Genomic DNA, 19907 nt, shown 5'->3' with positions numbered 1-19907 from the left:
TAATAATTTATTAATATATAAAAATATACAAGTATGAGAAATGTTACAATGAGGCCCTGCTTATATACCTGGGCAGGAGTCCTTTCATGACTGGGCATGTCTTTTAGACATGCCTTTTCACTTAACTAATGACTATTTAAGATAATCATCATTTGATTATTTATTATTTACATTTATTTATTATTTATTTATTTGTTATGAATTATATTCATAACATTGCCCCTCTTTAGAAGCTTTGTCCTCAAAGCTTTATCGATAATAATTCTTTCATGTTGCATACGTCATTTTGGCATGTCGATTCTCTTCTTTGCGAACTCTTTTTTTTTTTAATATATATATATATATATATTTTTTTTTTTCCTTTTTTTTTATATAATTAATTTAATTATATAACTATTATTATGTAATATATAGATTTTATATATTATCTGATTCGAACGATCTATATATATATATATATATATTAACTATTGGTTCGAATGTTATGAAAGGGTTCGAATGTGACGGAGAGGTCACACCTTTTGACTGACGACTCTGAAGACAAAACACTGTTTTGACCGATGGCTACTTGTGGAATCGTGTGGGTCTGTAGCATTAATAGGGTATCGGGTAGATAGGCTAGCAGGTGACGGATGGGACGATGAGCACTGTCAGGAGGAAGGCGGCACACCAGACTGCGGCCTAGCAATGTTGTGAGTTCGCTGGTTGCGGACAGACGTCGACTGTGGACAGGTACAAGGGCTGGTTGAGGAGACAAACCGACATACGGCGAGATAGAAGACAATAGGCAAACTAAACCGTGGATGCGGGGTGTGACGGGGTCTCGAGTGCAGTCAATGAATAGTGTTCTAGTAGCGGAAGCGGAAAAAAAACCAACGGGGTGAAAGTTTCAGCAAATCGACAACACAGGGAGGAGGTGACAGAGTCGTGTTGTTTTGATGGAGCAACGAACGATATGGAAACAGTGGACAGTGAGGTGTAATGTATGCCAGACAAACACAAGATCGTATATAGTGGAAACTGGAATTGTGGTACAGGAAGGTGGCTCTGATCATAGTTTTTGTTGCTTTGAAACGTGAGCGCAGGGCCTTCTTCCTCCTCATCTTGTTCTTTTTTTCTCTTTCTATTATTGGGTCTCTGGGTGCAGTATTGTTTGCATTGCTTTTTGAAGTATGCCAGTTTGTTGGAAGGGAAATATCTAGCAGCTTTGAAATAATCCAAATGTCGTTTCGTTAACTAGAAGTAAAGGATGTGCCCTGGAACGACGTTTAAGAGAGTGGAGCGGAGTTTCTGGTGCCATGAAAGAGCATAGGAGGGTCGGAGAACAAAGGCTGCGAGCACAGGGTTATTTGCATGAATATTTGCTTATCTTTCTGCCTCCTGCTGGATCTTGCAGAGCATGGAATTAATCTCCTCATTGGGTGTAGTTATGAACATGATATTTACCCATCCTTGCTTTCCCATCATCCAAATTGCTTCCTTATAATTTATAGGATAATTCCTTCCCCCTTGAGGCGTAGCTCCAAATGCCTTGATTAGTCTCTCAGACACTTCTATTGTCTTCCAAAGTTCTTTCATCTTCTTTGTTTCATATCCTTCCAAAGCTTGGCATTTCCTCAGTTGAATATCTTCCATTTTTGAGTATTGATTGATCTCTCGCAACTTGCACTTGAAACTTTCTATTATGATATTTCTTGATAGATTAATGCAACCACTGAAGCAACAAATTGAAACCACCATGATTGTATGACTTTGAGAAAGAGGTAACTCCTGAAGAAACTTTTCAAATGCATCTAGTCGTACACTTCCCTTAACTTCGACATACTTCGACCAGTCTTTCGCTGAGGTTTCCTCACCACTTTTGAAAACAACCACGACTGTTTCAACAACAAACGGATTTAATTGCACAGTTCCTTCCCAAGTGTTGATTTGGGGTAGCATCAGATGTGCTCTAGCCATGAAAATTGGTGGAGAGGCTAAAGCACATGAGATCTCCAAGACCCAGAAATGGTTTGGGGAAATTCTGGCCGGTGAAGGAGATATTAAAATAATTAATATTTTTAATGGGTTCCTAAGTCTAAACTTAGGAAAATAAAAATATTAATGGGTATTAATATAAAACTGGTTTAGAAGCTTCTAAATGGGTTCCTAAGTCTAAACTTAGGAAAATAAAAATATTAATGGGTATTAATATAAAACTGGTTTAGAAGCTTCTAAATGAGATGGATCGAGCCAAATATAATCTTAGCCGTTGATTAGAGATGTAATCTCGACCTTTGAAGACTCAACATAAAAAGTATAAGAGGAGGCTTGAGGATCAGTGGGAGATACACCAGAGTGATCAGTCAGTTCGATTTTCTAGAGCGGGGTTTGCTAAGAGAAATCAAACCAATGATCAGAGTTGCAGCGAGGGGCAGTGAGTGCATAGTAGAGAGGCAGAGATAGTGCTGGAAGATCGGCGCAAAGGCACAGAGGCAGACACAGAGCCAGAAGGAGCCACACAGAGGCCAACAGTGACTTTGCAGAGGGCCAGAGGGCCCGCGTGTGTGATGCAGAGGATGCAGAAGTGATGCAGAGGGCCAAAGAGGCTGCGCAGAGCCTCAGAGGGCTAACACAAAGGGTTTCAGGCTGACACATAGGCCAAGAGGGCTGACGCTAAGCCTTAGAGAGGTGCTGGAGAGAGTTTCGTGGAGCAGACTTTTAGAATATCTGCTTCCGAAGAGAGGTATTACTGCCAGATAGATTTCTCTATAGGGTGAGCGAGTTTGGCACCCAGTGGTACTCAAGAAAATCTGCTTAATAATAAAACCCTTAGAACTGCTGCACCAGTTTTCCCAAGTTGGGTTCTGCCGCGGACGATTGTCCAAAAATAACGGTGTCCCTTGTGTGTTTGTCTATTTTTTTCAGTTGATTATCTGTAGATGGTTGAGACTGCATTGTGTTTATTTCAGTATTTATATGGTTATATAACTCGTTCAGTAATTAAACAAGTTGGAGAAATAAACTAGATAGTGCGGGAAAATTTCTAATGAGTTAGACTTAGAAATTTCAACATGATATCAAAGTGTTACAGATCACAGGAGAGCTGAAGGAACCAACTAAATTGGAGAATTTGCTGCAGAAACAATTGTCCCCAGTGACAGAAGTTGTTCCTAAGCAGAAAGCAACAGAGAAGGGGTGACGCAGAGGACCTGTGTCATCAGTTCGAGCCAGAGAAGGGGCCAACGCAGAAGATGCTCCCGAAGAGCCACATCACCTGCTCAGCCAAGTAGGAGTGACATAATTGGCTAGTGGAGCGGGATTGTGCAAAGCCTAGAGGCTCAGTGCTTCAGTTGCTGGGGCATAGGAAGGTGTGGGCAGATGTGGAGTGTGAAGCTGATGGGGCGCTGTTGTTGTTGAGGTAGAACAATACCTAATAGGACAGAACCAAGGTAGAAGGGAGTCGCTACCTAGGCGGATTTCTAGCCAAGAAATCCAGATCAGTGTTGCAGGAGAAAAGGAGATCGGAGAGCTACGATTCCACTGTTGGCAGAAGGATTTCCAGGATGTAAATCAAGACTTAGAGGAAGTCTAGAGGAGAACTTCCAGGAGGGAAGTAGAGACTCGGAGAAGAACTTCCAGGAGGGAAGTAGAGACTCGGAGAGAGTCGAAGAGAGAACTTCCAGGAGGGAAGTATAGACTCAGAGGAGTTGAAAAGAAGAGAAGAGATGGCCATGAACAGACTGAGGGATTATGACAGGTTGGACGAAGCATCCAACTTTGTCATCTGCAAGGCCAGGGTCCTGTTTGTTCTGGATAGACATTGCATCAAGGCCTTCGCCTTGAGAACCGTGGCTATCCCAGTTGACCCAGCTGATAATGAAAAGTATGAGGATGCAATGGCCAAGGCAAAGTGGGATACCTTGATGACGTTGTATCAAGGCTCTTCTCTGCAGAGGAAGATGCTATTGGAGAATCAACCGCAGTCATATCAGATGCAGAAGGGGGAGCAGATAGATCAATTCCTCAGCAGGTTGCAGGAGATTCGGGACCAACTAACTTCCATAGGGGCCACGTCGGATCAGGAGTTAATGGTGAGGACCGCCCTGAACGCAGTCTCCGAGGAGTGGGAGACATTCATCCAAAGCATTTTGGGCAGAGCGAATCTTCCAGATTGGGAAGAACTGTGGGCAGCTCTTCGCCAAGAAGAGATCAGACGACTGACCAAGGCAGGAAGTAGTGGCAAAGGAGCTCGGGTCAAGAAAGAGGAGGAAGAGGATGCGACTTTGGCATCTGCGGGGTAGCAAGGGAAGAGGAAGAAAAATGACCTCTCCAAGATTAAGTGCTTCAACTGTGGGGAGCTGGGCCATTATGCAACCCAATGTCCTAGGAAGAAGAATAAGGGAGAGGCGTCTGACTCCAAGGCAGCGCTGGCTAAGGCATAGAAGGAGGTAGAGGATGATGATGATTGTGCCATGAGTGCTCATGTACCTCTAGAGAAGAGGTGATGAGACATTGAGCTGTAGTCAGGAGGACTACAGAAGATGTGGGGCAGGATCCTTGAGGTACCCAAACTCTTGGATCATATCCAATTACGGGAGCCCCGAAGAGACAGTAGCAGGATGACAGATGTCGGTAAAAGCGGATGCGAATGGAGCGACAAAACAATGCTAGAGTGCAATATTCCTTGGCAGCGCAGAGAGGGTTGCAACAATGCGAGAGGCACATAGGAGGTTGCAGCATTGTAGGAAGGCACACAGGGGTTTGCAGCAGTGCGAGAGGCACAAAGTTGTTGCAACAGTGCAGAGATAGCAGAGGGAGCACAAGATAGCAACAGAAAGAGCTTCAACATCAGGAGGGTTTCTAGTCTAACAAGGATGCCAGTCGTTGGGTAGATCAGTTACCATCATCTCTATAACTGAGTTGCAGTGTAGCAATAACAATGGTAGTGCTATAGGCAACACGATGCAACATGAGGAGAGAGGGTTGCAATGCAGATGCAGAGTTGGGAGGAAGGACTAGCAGCAACACAGATGCAGAGGAGTTGCCGTACAGATGTCGTAGTGGCAATGGTAGAGCCATGGGCAACAATACATACTACAGGATGCAACAATGCAGAGGATGTTGGGCAGGAAGGCCAAGCATCTACATAGGTACCGGTGCCGGATGATTAGGGTGATGCTCAGTGGTGGAGTATTACTAGAGCATATTCCTCGCTAAGAGGGAGTGTTGATTTGGGGTATAGCATCGGATGTGCTCTAGCCATGCAAATTGGTGGAGAGGCTAAAGCACATGAGATCTCCAAGACCCAGAAATGGTTTGGGGAAATTTTGCCCGGTGAAGGAGAAATTAATTTAATTAATATTTTTAATGGGTTCCTAAGTCTAAACTTAGGAAAATAAAAATATTAATGAGTATTAATATAAAACTGGGTTAGAAGGTTCTAAATGGCATGGATCAAGACAAATCTAATCTTAGTCGTTGATTAGAGATGTAATTTCGACCGTTGAACACTCAACAAAAAAAATATAAGAGGAGGCTTGAGGGTCAGTTGGAGATACGCAAAAGTGATCAGTTAGTTAGATTTTCTAGAGCGGGGTTTGCTAAGAGAAATCGAACTAGTGATCAGAGTTGCAGCGAGGGGCAGTGAGTGTTGGAAGACTAGCGCAGAGGTAGAGAGGCAGACACAGAGCCAAAAGGAGCCACGCAAAGGCCAACAGTGATTGTGCAGAGGGCCAGAGGGCCTGAGTGAGTGACGTAGAGGCTGCAAAAGTGACACAGAGGGCCGGAGAGGCTGCGCAGAGCCTCAAAGGGTTGACGCTGAGCCTCAGAGAGGTGCTGGAGAGAGTTTCATGGAGCAGACTTTCAAAATCTCTGCTTCCGAAGAGAAGTATTATTGCCAGATAGATTTCTTTGTAGGATGAGCCAGTTTAGCACCTAGTTGTACTCAAGAAAAGCTGCTTAATAATAAAACCCTCATAACTGCTGCACCGATTTTCCCAAGTTGGGTTTTTCCAGGGACGATTGTCCAAAAATAACGGTATCCCTTGTGTGTTTGTCTATTTCTTTAAGTTGATGATTTGTAGATGGTTGAGACTACATTGTGTTTATTTCAGTATTTATATGGTTTAATAACTTGTTCAATAATTAAACAAGTAGGAGAAATAAACCAAATAGTGCAGGAAAATTTCTATCGGGTTAGACTTAGAAACTTCAACACCAAGGTATTTCATAAGATGACAATTGAGCTGCATTTCCCTCTTGCCACTCATTCAAACCATCAAAATATTTAATTTTCCTGCTTCGACTTTCACTTTTCCATTCTCCAATGAGCATTCTCTTGCGAGAGACAGAAATATCATCTAATAAACTAGCTTTGCCTTCTTCCAAGTTACCTTGAAGGGTGTTTGCCCATTCTGTAGATTCTTCATTCTGAATTGTGTTAACAACTTCTGCATCGTCATTAGATTGATCTTCCCTTGAACCTATATATTCATCAAGATACATTATTTCAGGAAGTTCCTTACGTTCCCTCATTACCTCTTTAGTAACAATTTCAGTTGGACTCATGTCCGATGCATCTATTCCAACTACTTGACCATATAATGTACACGATGGGAAAGAACCAGGGGAATCTGAACCATTGCCAATTTCATTATGGTCAAGACTATCCACTACACCAACAACTTCATCCACATTAAGATCAACTTCCTCTGGATCCTCATCTTGATCTATATCAACTTCATCGGAATCATCATCTTGATCATTTTCTTCTTCTCTTGCTTCACCTTTTTTCGTTTCTTCACTGTCGCTCTCATTGTCCTTATTATCGATTTTCTTTAGACGTGTTGTAACTTTTGCATATGATTTTTCCCATTGCTGAAGCTTTTCTTGAATTTTACGTAATTGCTCAATAAATTTAGGATGTAAACATAATGGCATATTGTGCGGCGGATAATGTTCAAGGACTCGCATGGTTATATTGTGCGACAAATAACGTTCAAGGACTCGCATGACTTCGATACCCATGAAGCAACAAAACTTATAGCTTGTTGACTTTAAATGTTAAAATACACAAAGGTATTTGTAATAATAATTTATTAATATATAAAAATGTACAAGTATGAGAAATGTTACAATGAGGCCCTACTTATATACCTAGGCAGGAGTCCTTTCATGACTGGGCATGTCTTTTAGACATGCCTTTTCACTTAACTATTGACTATTTTAAGATTATCATCATTTGATTATTTATTATTTACGTTTTTTTTTATTTTTATTTTTTTATTTTTTATGAATTATATTCATAACACATATGTGAATGTAATCCAATAAAACTCGAGAAAATCTTAATGCCAATGACTATTAGAACTTGCTGAAGTAAATAGTGCAAACAGTCTTTTTCAAAATGAGCTAACACAAAACTGAATTTCAGAGACCTATAAATTGACAACAACTGTGTTTTATGACAGCAGTAAGCTATGGATGGCAAATCAGTGAGCAAAAATTTTCTGAGTTAACTATCTTCACAAAAATGTCCAAGATGAAGGTGCAAAGCAATTTTATGATCAGACTTTGTGTGACAGTGACTGTAAATTAAAATTTCATGCCAATGATTATTTTACAGTTTGAAATTGTTTTCTCTTGATGTGAAAATAGGTGAAGGATAAAGGGTTAAGAAATCAGAACCTGAGGCCCTAGGCCTTTGAAGTCACTTGCCCAAACACAATTTCTCTGCAAAAAATTGATGGTGAATCAACCCATAATTTGGTTTCTCCTCCACAATGATTGAATCAAGCCCAAAATACTCCGAACAACATAAGAAAGGAGCCCAAATGGGCTTGGGTTAAGGCCTTGAAAGCAGGTCTGTGGGCTGCCAGGAGAGATAAAACAGTGAGGACTTAGGAGGAGGGCTGCTAGGAGGATTAGGACAGCAAAAGGGAGAGATAGGGCTAGGATGAGAGCTTTAGGGACAGAGAGAGATGTGGAGGCCGAGAGGGAGACAACGTGAGAGAGGGGAAAAAATGGCAGGCCTTAGGCAAGGAAAAGGAGGATGGAACAGGCAGCAGGGAGGGGCTGAGCTGTGAGGGAGCAGGGTTAAGGAAAGAGGATTAACGCTAGAAGGAAAGGAGCAGGAGGAGGGGATGCAGGCAGAGGGTTAAGGAGGGCTGCTGTGGCAGCGAGGAAGGATGGTTAGGGGCTGTCTCAAGCCTTAAAAAAATTAAAATTTTGTCCAAAATTTTTTGAATTCCGAACTTAGATATTTTTGCCTTCAATTGCAATGAAGGATTTAATCGCGTAATCCCTGTAAACAATCTTTGAGCCCAGATCTTGCCCTCCAGGGTTTAGATTTGGCTCAGATCTAAAGATTTCCTTGGCTGATTTCTCAGATATATTCCCGCACAAGTAAAAAGAGAAAAACCCAATACCCAATATGTACAAAAATAGAAAAAATCCCAAAAACCCAAGTGTTAAAATTCAAAATTATGTTACAAAACTTCAGATCTACACAAGTAAATAATAGATCTATACAAATAATATACAAATATATTAGATTTGAGGAGTATGAGTCCAACTCCGTTCTCAGATCTATAGATTTATGCTCTTCCTAGCTAGATCTAACAATTTAGCACAATATTTTGAAAATAAATGATTTTTTAAGTTTTAGGTACTAGCCTAGGACAACTCTGCAAGATATAATTCATTAGATAATCTAGGAATTTTAAACTGGAAGGCTCTTCAAATCTTAAATTTCGGGAGTCAGCGGGTTCAATAGAGAGCTTCCCCAAACACCCAAAATTTCTGAATCAAATGATTTCTACACACTTATAAAATAAGTCGTTAAACCAATAAAGGTATAAAATAACTATTAAATCTTTAAAGATTAGAGATACCTGCTAATCAATTAAAAATCTTAATGCTATCTTAAAACCCAACAACCTAAGCAAGATACCTGTGCAATAGATTGATCTACAAGAGCTATTAACCAGCAACTTATAAATAAGATCAGCGAAACTTTAAATACAAGTTACCATAAAACACTGGAGAGGAACACTGCCATCAAGTAAAACCCCAAAGAATTTCCGTTGTATTATTCTAGAAAAATTTACAAGAGCTTCAAGAGCTAGTACACGATTAATGATCGGATGCAATAGACTGACACCGACTTCTAATTTATAGATAAATTCTCCAACGGCAAGTTCGTTTGATCCTCGTCAAAGTAATCTCGACTGTTGCAAAATATTTAATTATTTTTTAATCTCCTATGTCGAAAATATTTTATTTTTTGAGGAATTTCGAATTTTTCATTTAATTCTTTTTTAATTAACTCAAAAATAATTATTTTGAGTTAATTCCCCGAAAAATTGACTTTTACTTAACTACCGAGGCCCAAGAGTCCAAAATCTTTTGAAATTTTCAATATTCCCTTGGTCGGAGACCTCCAAAAATTAATTTCTTTAAAACCCACAAATTTTACCTTTGGAGAATTTAATTTTACCTAGGACACAAAATTAATTAAATTTTTGGCTTAGGATTTTAATTTAATTTTGCCAGAAAATTTAATTAATTGACTTATGAGGGGATTAATAATTTTTCCAACCCTCTAATATTTAGCCATGGTGTCTAATTATGAGGGACCATGCACTAAATATTTTTTACATGAAGATTTTACATTTTAATACATGAAGGGGGAAAACCCGTTCATTATAGACCCTCAATATTTACCCATTTCTGTGACAAAAAAATATAATCTATTAGACCAAGTGGCTTGTAATAAAATAATTTAGCCAATTAGCTAAAATTATTCCCAAGTCACTTTTACAAAGACTCGATCTAAAAGACTAGGACTTGCCTAAGATATTGACGACAAAATCCATCATAGCTTTGGTGTTAAGGTGGAGGGAAAAACTCTGCCGATCATTTGTTTCTAGAGACGCAGATGAATCAGTGAGACAAAAAACCTCTTAGAATGGAAATCATCACCAAAACAATAGGTTTACCTAGGCTGTTACATACTGACCTGGTCATACTAGGATTATTTACATTATACATATGCATAAAAAGGGGGTGTACTGCTATGGGGTCGTTGACACAGAGTGGTCAACACTCCCTAAGGCCTGCGTTAGAGTTGGAGGATGGTTGGATACGACTTCTCACAATTTTTTCTCTTTCAGGATCATTGAGATTCTTGCCTTCCATGAGAAGAAACTCGAAACCCCATTAAGTCGATCCTCAACTTTGACACTAGTTACTGACATGGCTGTCTTGAGCTCTATCTTTCAATCTTGCTAAAGTAACTTGAAAATTATAGATTTTTTCTCTCAAAGCTGGAGCTCTAACACCATGTTAAGATATTCTAAAACTAGCTATCTAAGCAAACATATCAGATCTAGTTACTTGCTAGTAATATTAACTTTTGCATTCAACAAAAAATGAAAAGCAATATGAAACAATGCACAACCATTTTTCCCCTTCTAGACTAGTTCATCATTCAAAATTATCTTTAAAACTTACAAGAGCTCCCTTACAAGGAAAAATGGCTCTGAGAATTAATCAAATTAACAACAAAGTTGAAAATTATAGTTTGCACGGAAATCGAGGTATCTTGCCCTCAAATCCATATCACTGTAAGAAATCAGTGGGGGTACAAAATCCATATGGATGACGGTACGACTTGCTCTATTGGGTTGTATGGTTGCTCTGTTCCTTGCTGCTAATTGGTTGCTTGTCCTTGCTGAACACTCGCTACTTTCCCCTTGCTGAAATATTTGCTTAAATCCTCGCCAATGGCTGAAAAACAGATCTCTGATTCTCTCCTTCGCTCACATGACTTGTGAAATGAATGTTCTATGTGTCTGTCCCTTTCCCTCTTTTTCTTTTATAACTTCGACATGAGCCAGAAACCTAATCTTCAATGGTTGAGATCTAACTATGAGATCAATCGCTCTTTTTTAATTAAATTATTAAGTGACCCACTTTAATCGTTTTATTAATTAAAAATCACTTTAATAAAAAAATGCTCACTTAATTAATTAATTAATAAAATGAACTTTTGAAAAATATGACACTTTTAGTGACAATTTGCATAAGTAGACACTCTCATGGAAATACCTGTCTGAGCTACATACACTAACACCAAGCTTCCTAAACGATAAGAAAACCCTAGCCACCAACTCCTCTTAGCTAGGAATCATTCCCAACAAAAGATGGTCACTCCACAAAAGACCCTCAACATGCTAGCATGAACACCAACAAGTCGTAAGCACATTCAACAAGTTTGTATCACTCAAGCTATCCACACTAGCATGGTTATCTTGCTTAGAGTTTACAAAACTAGCCATGTTGCATCACATAAATAATTGGCAAGACAACTGTGGTGCTAGCCTCCAAATCTACATGTCCATTGTATGGTTTTAGTCCTCAAACCGTATGCTTCAAATCTTGCATCAACATAAGCACCAAACCTTCGTGGAACATTAAGGTTATCATAACCAAGTCTTCTTCCAAGCGAAGTATCACGCCAACTCAAGACTCATCAAATTAATTTCTCCATGATTTTGCCCTAGCCTTACATCCCACAATCTAAGTCACTTGGTTCAAGTTCAAGTTCGGTTTCAAAGACTTTGAAGTTTGAGAAAAAATTGATAATGAAAATTCTTAGAATAAATTTCTAGATAATACTATATATATATAATTTAATTAGAAAGAAGTGCATATTACATTATGTAAAAGTACTTATAAAAATTACTAGATCGACCATAATTAATGAAGATAAGTTTTTGTAACCATGATGATAAAATGGGATATAGAGATTTGCTTTTATGATTTAAATTATGCATAATAACACTGTTAAGCCCAATATTCATACATGGTGATTGAGATACAATCTAGTGACTGAATAAAAATATCGTGTGTTATAAATTAGGTTTGTCATTATTGTAGGGGTACATGCTAGGGAAATATTTTTGAAACAAAAGAACTGATTGGAGGCTGGTGCAACTAAAAAATGAACCTTCGATTCGTGCAATGCAACCCTCGATGTGTGCCTCAAGACAAGCCTAGATCGAGTAGGGACAAAGGCCAGGGTGTCAGTGTTGTGCGGAGAAAATACCATTGTTGAGCTTTGAAGTCTACATGTGCCGTGGAGGAAATTCGAATGAAATCTAATCTACCGTCAGTTGGATTCAATGGAAATGAAAACCATGTGGGGTAGGTGATATGAATTTAATTTTTTTTCCACTTTATTGAATTCTTGGTTGAATGTCAACAAAGACACATAGTTATAGGTTAATTTATTGACTTCAGAGTTAGGGTTCGAGATAAAAGTTTAGGGTCGATTTGAGATTCGTCAAACTAATGCCAAATTTGTTCGAAGATCATTCAGATTTGATGATTTTCAAATTTCAAACAAAAAATGCGTTGAATGTGGTCACACAACCCACAAGAACAAGGCTCCAAAATCATGCACGGCATCAGCACGATTCTCCATTGTTGATTTGGGGTAGCATCAGATGTGCTCTAGGCCTCAAATTTGGCAGGGAGGCTTGGACACATGCATTCCATCCAGAAGTGATTTTATTAAAATAATTAATATTTTTAATGGAGTTCCTAAGTCTAAACTTAGGAAAATTAAAATATTAATGGGTATTAATCTAATCAGGGGTGAAACTTCTAGAAAAAAACACGGATCAAGCCAAAATGATTCGAGCCTTTGATTAGGAGTTAATCTAGGCTGTTGGTCGTTTAACACGAAGATATAAGAAGGGGCTTGAGGGTAATTTGGAAAACACACAGAGGGATCAAGGAAATCGATTTTCTGAAGTGAGAAGTTCTCAGGAGGAAAAATCGATTGAGGAGATTTCTTGTAGCAGAGGGGCAGTGAGAATCCGAAAGAAGGAATTTTTGGAGAGTACGAGGTAGAGGGAGAACAGAAAGACGTCCAGAGGAAGGCTGACGCTAGCCCACGCAGTGTTGATGCAGAGGCAATGCAGTCCTTGAGGGGAATTCGAGTTTCCTGCTAAGGGAAGTCAAAATTCAGTTGCTAGAAGCTGGGGTGTGATTTTGGAAGGCAGAAGGTCGATTTCTTAGCCAACAGAGGATCCAGAGGAGAGGCAGTGTAATACCCAAGAGCGGTGACACAAAAATTGTCGGGAGTGACGCAGTTCTGCTTAGAGGCTTCACAGAGGGTGATGCAGAGCCTCTAGTTCAACAGGATCAGTCACTGATTCTCCAGTAACAAGGGTGAGATCATTTCACCAGTCGTTTGTTCAATATTCTCTCTGTATCAGATTGCTAGTTGAGCATCCTAGAATTGTACTCAGATTTTCTCTTGCATAATAATAAAACCCTTAGAGCTGCTGCACCGGTTTTCCCGAATTGGTTTTTTTCTAGGGACTATTGTCCAAAAATAACGGTGTCCTATGTGTTTCTATTTTCCTTGCTCAGTTTCTATGTTTTAAAATCATATTTAATTTGGTGTAGGTTGCTTCAGTAATTTACTTCAATGTTTCAAGAAGAAATATGAAATAAGCTTGTAATGTAATTTACAATCTAGGTGAAGTAGATTCAGTTGGTTGCAGTAGGATTCCTGAGATTGTTAGATCTAGGAATTTTCACACGGTATCAGAGGTGTTGATGTGAAACAGGGGAAGAGCAGAGCTAGCACTGAAGCAAGGGCCAACTTGCAGCAGCAAGCAGCAGTTCGAATCCCCTGAGGGATTGCGTAGTTCTAGCCAGGAGGGCTATATTTTCCTGGGTGTCTCTCTCCGAGTGAGCTGACAGAGAGGTAAGAGTCGGATTGAGAATTTGTCGAGGCAGAGGGAGCCACACAGAGATTTAGCGCAGAGCTAGAGGGACACTGTTTTCTGCAAGTTGAGTGCTGGGTAGAAAAGCCGTCAGAAGGAGGAAGCAGATCACATAGTGAGTGAATACTTCCTCAGTGATTTCTTGCCGAGGAAATCAGTATTTCTTAGTTACTGGACAACAGAGGAGCAATAGACTTACCAACTCCATTAGGGAGTGCGTAAGCCAGCCTAGGAGCTACATAGTAGGGAGAAAGAGGGAGCTGTTTGACATTTTTCGAAGGATATGGCAACCAGTGGCTTGAGGGATCAGGATAGGTCGGACAGAGCTTCCAACTACGTCAGTTGGAAGGCTAGAATGTCTTTCCTTCTAGATGAGATGCCCTCAAGACATATGTTGATAATGTGGTAATTGTCCTAGCGGATGCAGATCCGTTGAAGAAGTACAAAGTTGAGATGGCGAAGGTGAAGAGGATGATCCTGGATGGAGTCAAGGATCACGTGGTATGCCATGTTGCTAGCAAAGGGATTGCTAAAGAGATGTGGGATGCCTTGGCCACTTTGTATCAGGGATCTCCCGAGCAGCAAAAGATGTACTTAGAGCAGAGGCTGAGATTTGCTTAGATGCAGAAGGGAGAACGTGTGGATCCATTCCTCACGAAACTAAAGGAGACCCATGATGAGTTGTTGGCTGCGGGGCACACACCTCAGGATTTGGAGTTAGTGAGACTGGGTCTAAATTCCGTCTTGGATGAATGGCAAGTCTTTGTCTAGAGTATCCTGGGCAGAGTAGCCAAATTGGGACGAGATGTGGGCAACTCTGAAACAAGAAGAGCTGAGGAGAGACCTGCTCAAGGTCAAACTTGACGGAAGCAACAATAGCAATGGGTTGAAGCCCAAAGTAGAGGAGGAGGATAACGCAGCCCTTGCATCGAAGGGACAGTGGGGGCAACAAAGACGAAAGAAGGACGTCTCCAAGGTGAAATGTTTCAGATGTGGCGAAATGGGCCACTATGCATCCTAGTGACCCTTGAAGAAAAAGGCAAGGATGAGAAGCATGATCCTAAGTTTGCAGCCACAAAGATTGAACAGGAGGAGGAGTTCGCTGTGACAGCCAAGATATCTCTTGGAGGGAGGTGGGCTGATATAGAACTGTACTTCGATAGAGCTATAGATGGGCAGGATCCTTGAGGAGCCCACATCTTGAATCATCACCTTGCTACGGGAGCCCATGATCAGTAGTAGCGGGATGGAGGAATTTTCAGTTGGTGCCATGGAGTGTTGATTCGACAGATGCAATAGTTAGTAGCTCCAGAATGTGAGTAGCACAGAGCAGAGAGGTAGTAGTGCGTGGAGGCACAGTGCAGAGCTTCAGCAGCGCATTGGCTTCAGAAGACAACGTGGGACTAGCAGCAGTCAGGATTTTAGCACCGAGGTGTATCCACTGGATACTTGTTCAGTTTTGGGTGTTTTTAGTTTCTTCTGTTAGCAACTGAGTTGCAGTGCGGATGCAGTGTTAGCAGTGGCAGTGCTAGCAGCATAGCAGATGCAACGTTTGAGAGGGAGTTGCAGTACAGATGTAGCATTGGCAGTGGCAGTGTCAAAGGCAATAGTACAGTGGCAGTAGTAGCGCAGTAGTTGGTGGACAACATGTCAGACATCAGCAGCGCAGGGGACGATGCTTCAGAGCCAGAGTAGTATGTAGTAGCAGTGTATTGCTAGAGCACATTCCTCGCTAAGAGGGAGTGTTGATTTGGGGTAGCATCGGATGTGCTCTAGGCCTCAAATCTTGCAAGGAGGTTTGGGCACATGCATTCCAAAGAACCTAGAAAGAATTTTGGGAAATTCCACCCGTAAGTAATTTTATTAAAATAATTAATATTTTTAATGGAGTTCCTAAGTCTAAACTTAGGAAAATTAAAATATTAATGGGTATTAATCTAATCAGGGGTGAAACTTCTAGAAAAAGACACAAATCAAGCCAAAACGATCTGAGCCTTTGATTTGGAGTTAATTTGGGCAATTGGTCATCCAATAGGAAGATATAAGAAGGGGCTTGAGGGTCATTTGAAAAACACACAGAGAGATCAAGGAAATCGATTTTTTGAAGTGAGAAGTTATCAGGAGGAAAAATCGATTGAGGAGATTTCTTGCAGCAGAGGGGCAATGAGAATCCGGAAGAAGGAATTTCCAGAGAGTACAAAGCAGAGGGAGAACAGAAAGACATCCAGAGGAAGGTTGACGCTAGCCTACGCAGAGGTAGTGTAGTGCTTGAGGGGAAGTCGAGTTTCCTGCTAAGGGAAGTCAAAATTCAGTTGCCGGAAGCCGGGCTGTGTGTTCGGGACATAGAAAGTCGATTTCTCAACCAGCAGAGGATCCAGAGGAGAGGCAACATAATACCCAGGAGGGGTGACGCAGTTCTGCGCAGAGGCCACACAGAGTGTGACGCAGAGTCTCTAGTTCAGTAGGATTAATCACTGATTCTCCAGTGACAGGGTGAGATCATTTAACTAGTCTTTTGTTCAATATTTTCTCTGTATCGGATTGCTAGTTGAGCATCCTAGAATTGTACTAAGATTTTCACCTGTATAATAATAAAACCCTTAGAACTGTTGCATCGGTTTTCCGGAATTGGGTTTTTCTGGGGACTGTTGTCCAAAAATAATGGTGTCCTATGTGTTTCTATTTTCCTCGCTCAGTTTCTATTGTTTAGAATCATATTTAATTTGGTGTAGGCTGCCATAGTAATTTACTTCATTGTTTCAAGAGCAAATCTGAAATAAGCTTGTAATGTAATTTACAATCTAGTTGAAGCAGATTCAGTTGGTTGCAGTAGGATTCCTGAGATTGTTAGATCTAGGAATTTTCACATCCATGTCTTCTACTAGGGTATAAACTCTAATGCTTAAACGAGATCCATAATAATCGTCATCGTTTGCGATATCATGTTCTTCTCTAGTGTTTACATGCATGGCACAAACCTTGGCTTGACAAGAGGAGAGCTTAGCATCACGCTAGAGCAATCTCTTCAAGAAAATCCAAGATGTCACTCTCTACTTGCCTTCTCCTAGGGTCTCCTCATGAACCATAGCATCTTGCTTCCTACAAGTTGTCTCCCTCACCTACGGCTTCCTTGTGAATTCCAATGTTTTCAAACAAATACAAAGCTAGACTACAATGATGATAATAAATACAAGAGCTCTCTCCCTTATATATACAATGTGCAAGGGAGACTAACATAAGTCCATACAAGTAACCAATGAGGCAATCCCACGTATAGAGCTCTACAATACAAGGATGTACATGTGTCAAACTAAGGTTTATCCAACCCTTGAAGTGAAACACCCCTCAAGCATAATCCTCCTTAGGCCCAATGCCCCTCCTCCAAGATTGTGTTATCTCCAACAAGCTGTTAGTCCACCACTCCTTTCTTGATGGTCCGCTATCCAATTGTGCTCATGCAGGTTGCTCCTCTAACCGTGTGCCAAATTTCCTCTCATGTACTTAATGCTATTTTCATGTGTGCCAATGTGGTTAGTAAGTTCTAATGATCCTCCTCAACATGTGTCTGGGTCCACCACCAACGTCCATGAAGTATGCCCTCATTCCAAGCGTCCTCAAGTCAAAGTGTCCAATCTTCCAGGTGTATATCACATGGTCCTAAGCTCCTGAGTTAGACACCCTCCTGCAACTTGCAAGTGCTTAGTGTTCCTCCTCCTAGGTAGGTACCTCTCTTAATCAAGCAACTAACTCCCCATTGCGTGCACCCAATGGGTTAATCATCATGCCAACCCAACTAGGCAAACAACCTCCTAGGCGAGGGTGCCATGCTAGCACTCTAACCAAGGTCAAGCATCCATCCAAACTGAGCCATCCGTATGTCCATGTACTGCCAAAGGGCTTGGAGACATATCACTCTCCTAGCAAGGTGAAAACTCTTCTGGAGTAATGCCAAAAGCTGACACAGATGCACACAAACACACCAAAGATAGTCACATCACTATCTCCTTCAACAGTATAGGGAGAATGGATCATGGACGGTAGAAAAACCCCCTGGAGCACAGTTATGAGACATTCAATGGAGATCCCATTGGGAGCACCTATGGTTCTGTGATATCTGATGACTGCTCTGTGAATTATGTCATTTAGTGGCATGTAAGGACTTTATAATGATTAATAATGCATAGGAGATATAGTTGACAACGCTAGTAGGATTGCTCCTCAATAATTTACCAAACTTTATTGCATTTTCCTTATTAATCTCTCATTCTTGGTTATCTCAGCTCATGAACTTTTAGTTTTGATGTTTTCAGATTATGTATGTTAAGTTTTGGTGTTATCTAGTTATGACAAGTACATAGATTATTGACTCCTGGAAACTAATTTAGACGTCGGATCGTGAATTTTGATTTCTGAGAATTAGAAGCTCAATATTGTCTGTCATTTTGATGTTTATATTTTCAATGGTGTTTTGTCAAAGTATTTATAGACTTTGATATTGCTTATGTATTTATCAGTGTTCAACATATTTGAGAGTTTCATGCAAGCGTCATATTCAATTTCATTTACTACCATTGTAAAACAATTTACTGCTTCTATACATTAATATAAGCATTCTGGAAATCTGTCCTTGCAGTGGTGGGAGAAAAGTGATTGGACTGGTTACAAAGAGCTTGGTAAGTTTAAAATATTACCGCTGTGCATGTTCTAATTATGAATGGATTCTTGGCTTGTATTAGAAATATGTGTGTAGATAATCCAAGTAGTCTATTTGCAAATGAAAATAAAAATAAAAAATGTAAATTCTGATTTTAGAACTGCATTTGAACCGGTACTGAAATTCCTTATTAAGAAACTAAATGATTTTTAGTTGCATTTTGAGTTTTCCCCCCAAACTTGTTTTTGCGTATGTTATGTTGAAAAATTGCAATCATTTGACATTATGTAATAAAATATAAAATCTTATCTTCTGGGTGAATATAAGGCATATCCACTGCAACATGCATGATGTACATACATATAAACTAGCTCATCATTCTAACTACAGATAACTTTTCTATTTCTTAGACATAAATATAGAGAAATTTAGGACAACGTCATAGCTGTTCTCTGTTATGAATCATATATATATATATATATATATATAATGTAAATGACAATAATAATGATTAATGATTAATTAACTAATAATTAGTAGTGAAGAGGCATATCTCTAAGGACATGACCATTTGTGAAGAGGTACCTGCCTAGGTATATAAGCAAGTCTTCAATTTCATTGTAATCATCTCACTTGTATTCAAATATTCTTATATATAATTACTTGTCCTACAATGTATGTCTGTGTCTTCCAAGTATTCTGAAGATTATTGCACTATACGAATTTTGTTCGCTACATTGGTATCAGAGCATTCCTCTGAGTATACGAACCTTGTTCGTTACATTGGCATCAGAGCTGTTCGATCTGTTAGAAAATCAGAAAGGCAGTAAATATTTTCTTGTTCTTGATAATTACTTGTGATGTTTCTTATTATTACGATTCTTTCTATCTTTTTTCTTTAGTTCATCAAACAATTACCAAAAGCAGCGACACATAAAACAATAGACACCAGATGTAGGCACATGCAAGGGCAAAACCCCCTTCGAGAGGAAATATAGTCAAGATAATTCTTCCTTTCAACAGTATTCTTTGAGACTCTTCACCCTAGACCAAGACCAAACCTTCCCTCCACACCAAGTTAGCTTCCCAGAGTTTCGATCTCTTCCCAACAACTCCGACTAGGCAATAACTTACGACAACTGGTAGCTTTCGGCAATAATGAAACTTGGAAGACTTCGATCTCCCAATCCAGGGCACGAAACAGAGAGAGAGAGACACCAAAATTTCGATTTTCCTTGTCTCCTTAGAGTTCCCCAAACTCGCATTCACTTTGGCTTCCCGACAACAGACTTCACACCTTTTCCGAGCTACAAGATACCTTCTCACTTTTGCCTAGCTACAAGAGATTTTCGCACTTCTTCCAGCGACAAGAGAATTCGAACTTGTGAGAGAATGATGCTCCAAATGAATTCGATGAGCTTCCTTTTATAGGCTTCTTGTGGGGTTGAATAAGGTCCTTAGGCCGACTT

General features: G+C 40.0%; 1 protein-coding gene across 1 annotated transcript in view; it reads left to right on the top strand.

Moving 5' to 3' along the window:
• Positions 1-19907, top strand: part of LOC149204974 (inactive purple acid phosphatase-like protein) — a 374319-nt gene that overhangs the window by 49884 nt on the left and 304528 nt on the right. The window contains exon 5 of the mRNA XM_089394858.1: positions 18418-18457. Coding sequence (XP_089250984.1) covers positions 18418-18457 — 40 coding nt within the window. The remainder of the gene's footprint in view (positions 1-18417; positions 18458-19907) is intronic.

Source organism: Pinus tabuliformis, chromosome 1_2, assembly GCF_031772625.1.
Source record: "Pinus tabuliformis cultivar Carrire ecotype Pingquan chromosome 1_2, CPIR1, whole genome shotgun sequence".
In the NCBI taxonomy this organism is placed as follows: domain Eukaryota; kingdom Viridiplantae; phylum Streptophyta; class Pinopsida; order Pinales; family Pinaceae; genus Pinus; species Pinus tabuliformis.
This window is presented reverse-complemented; position numbering and strand designations above follow the sequence as displayed.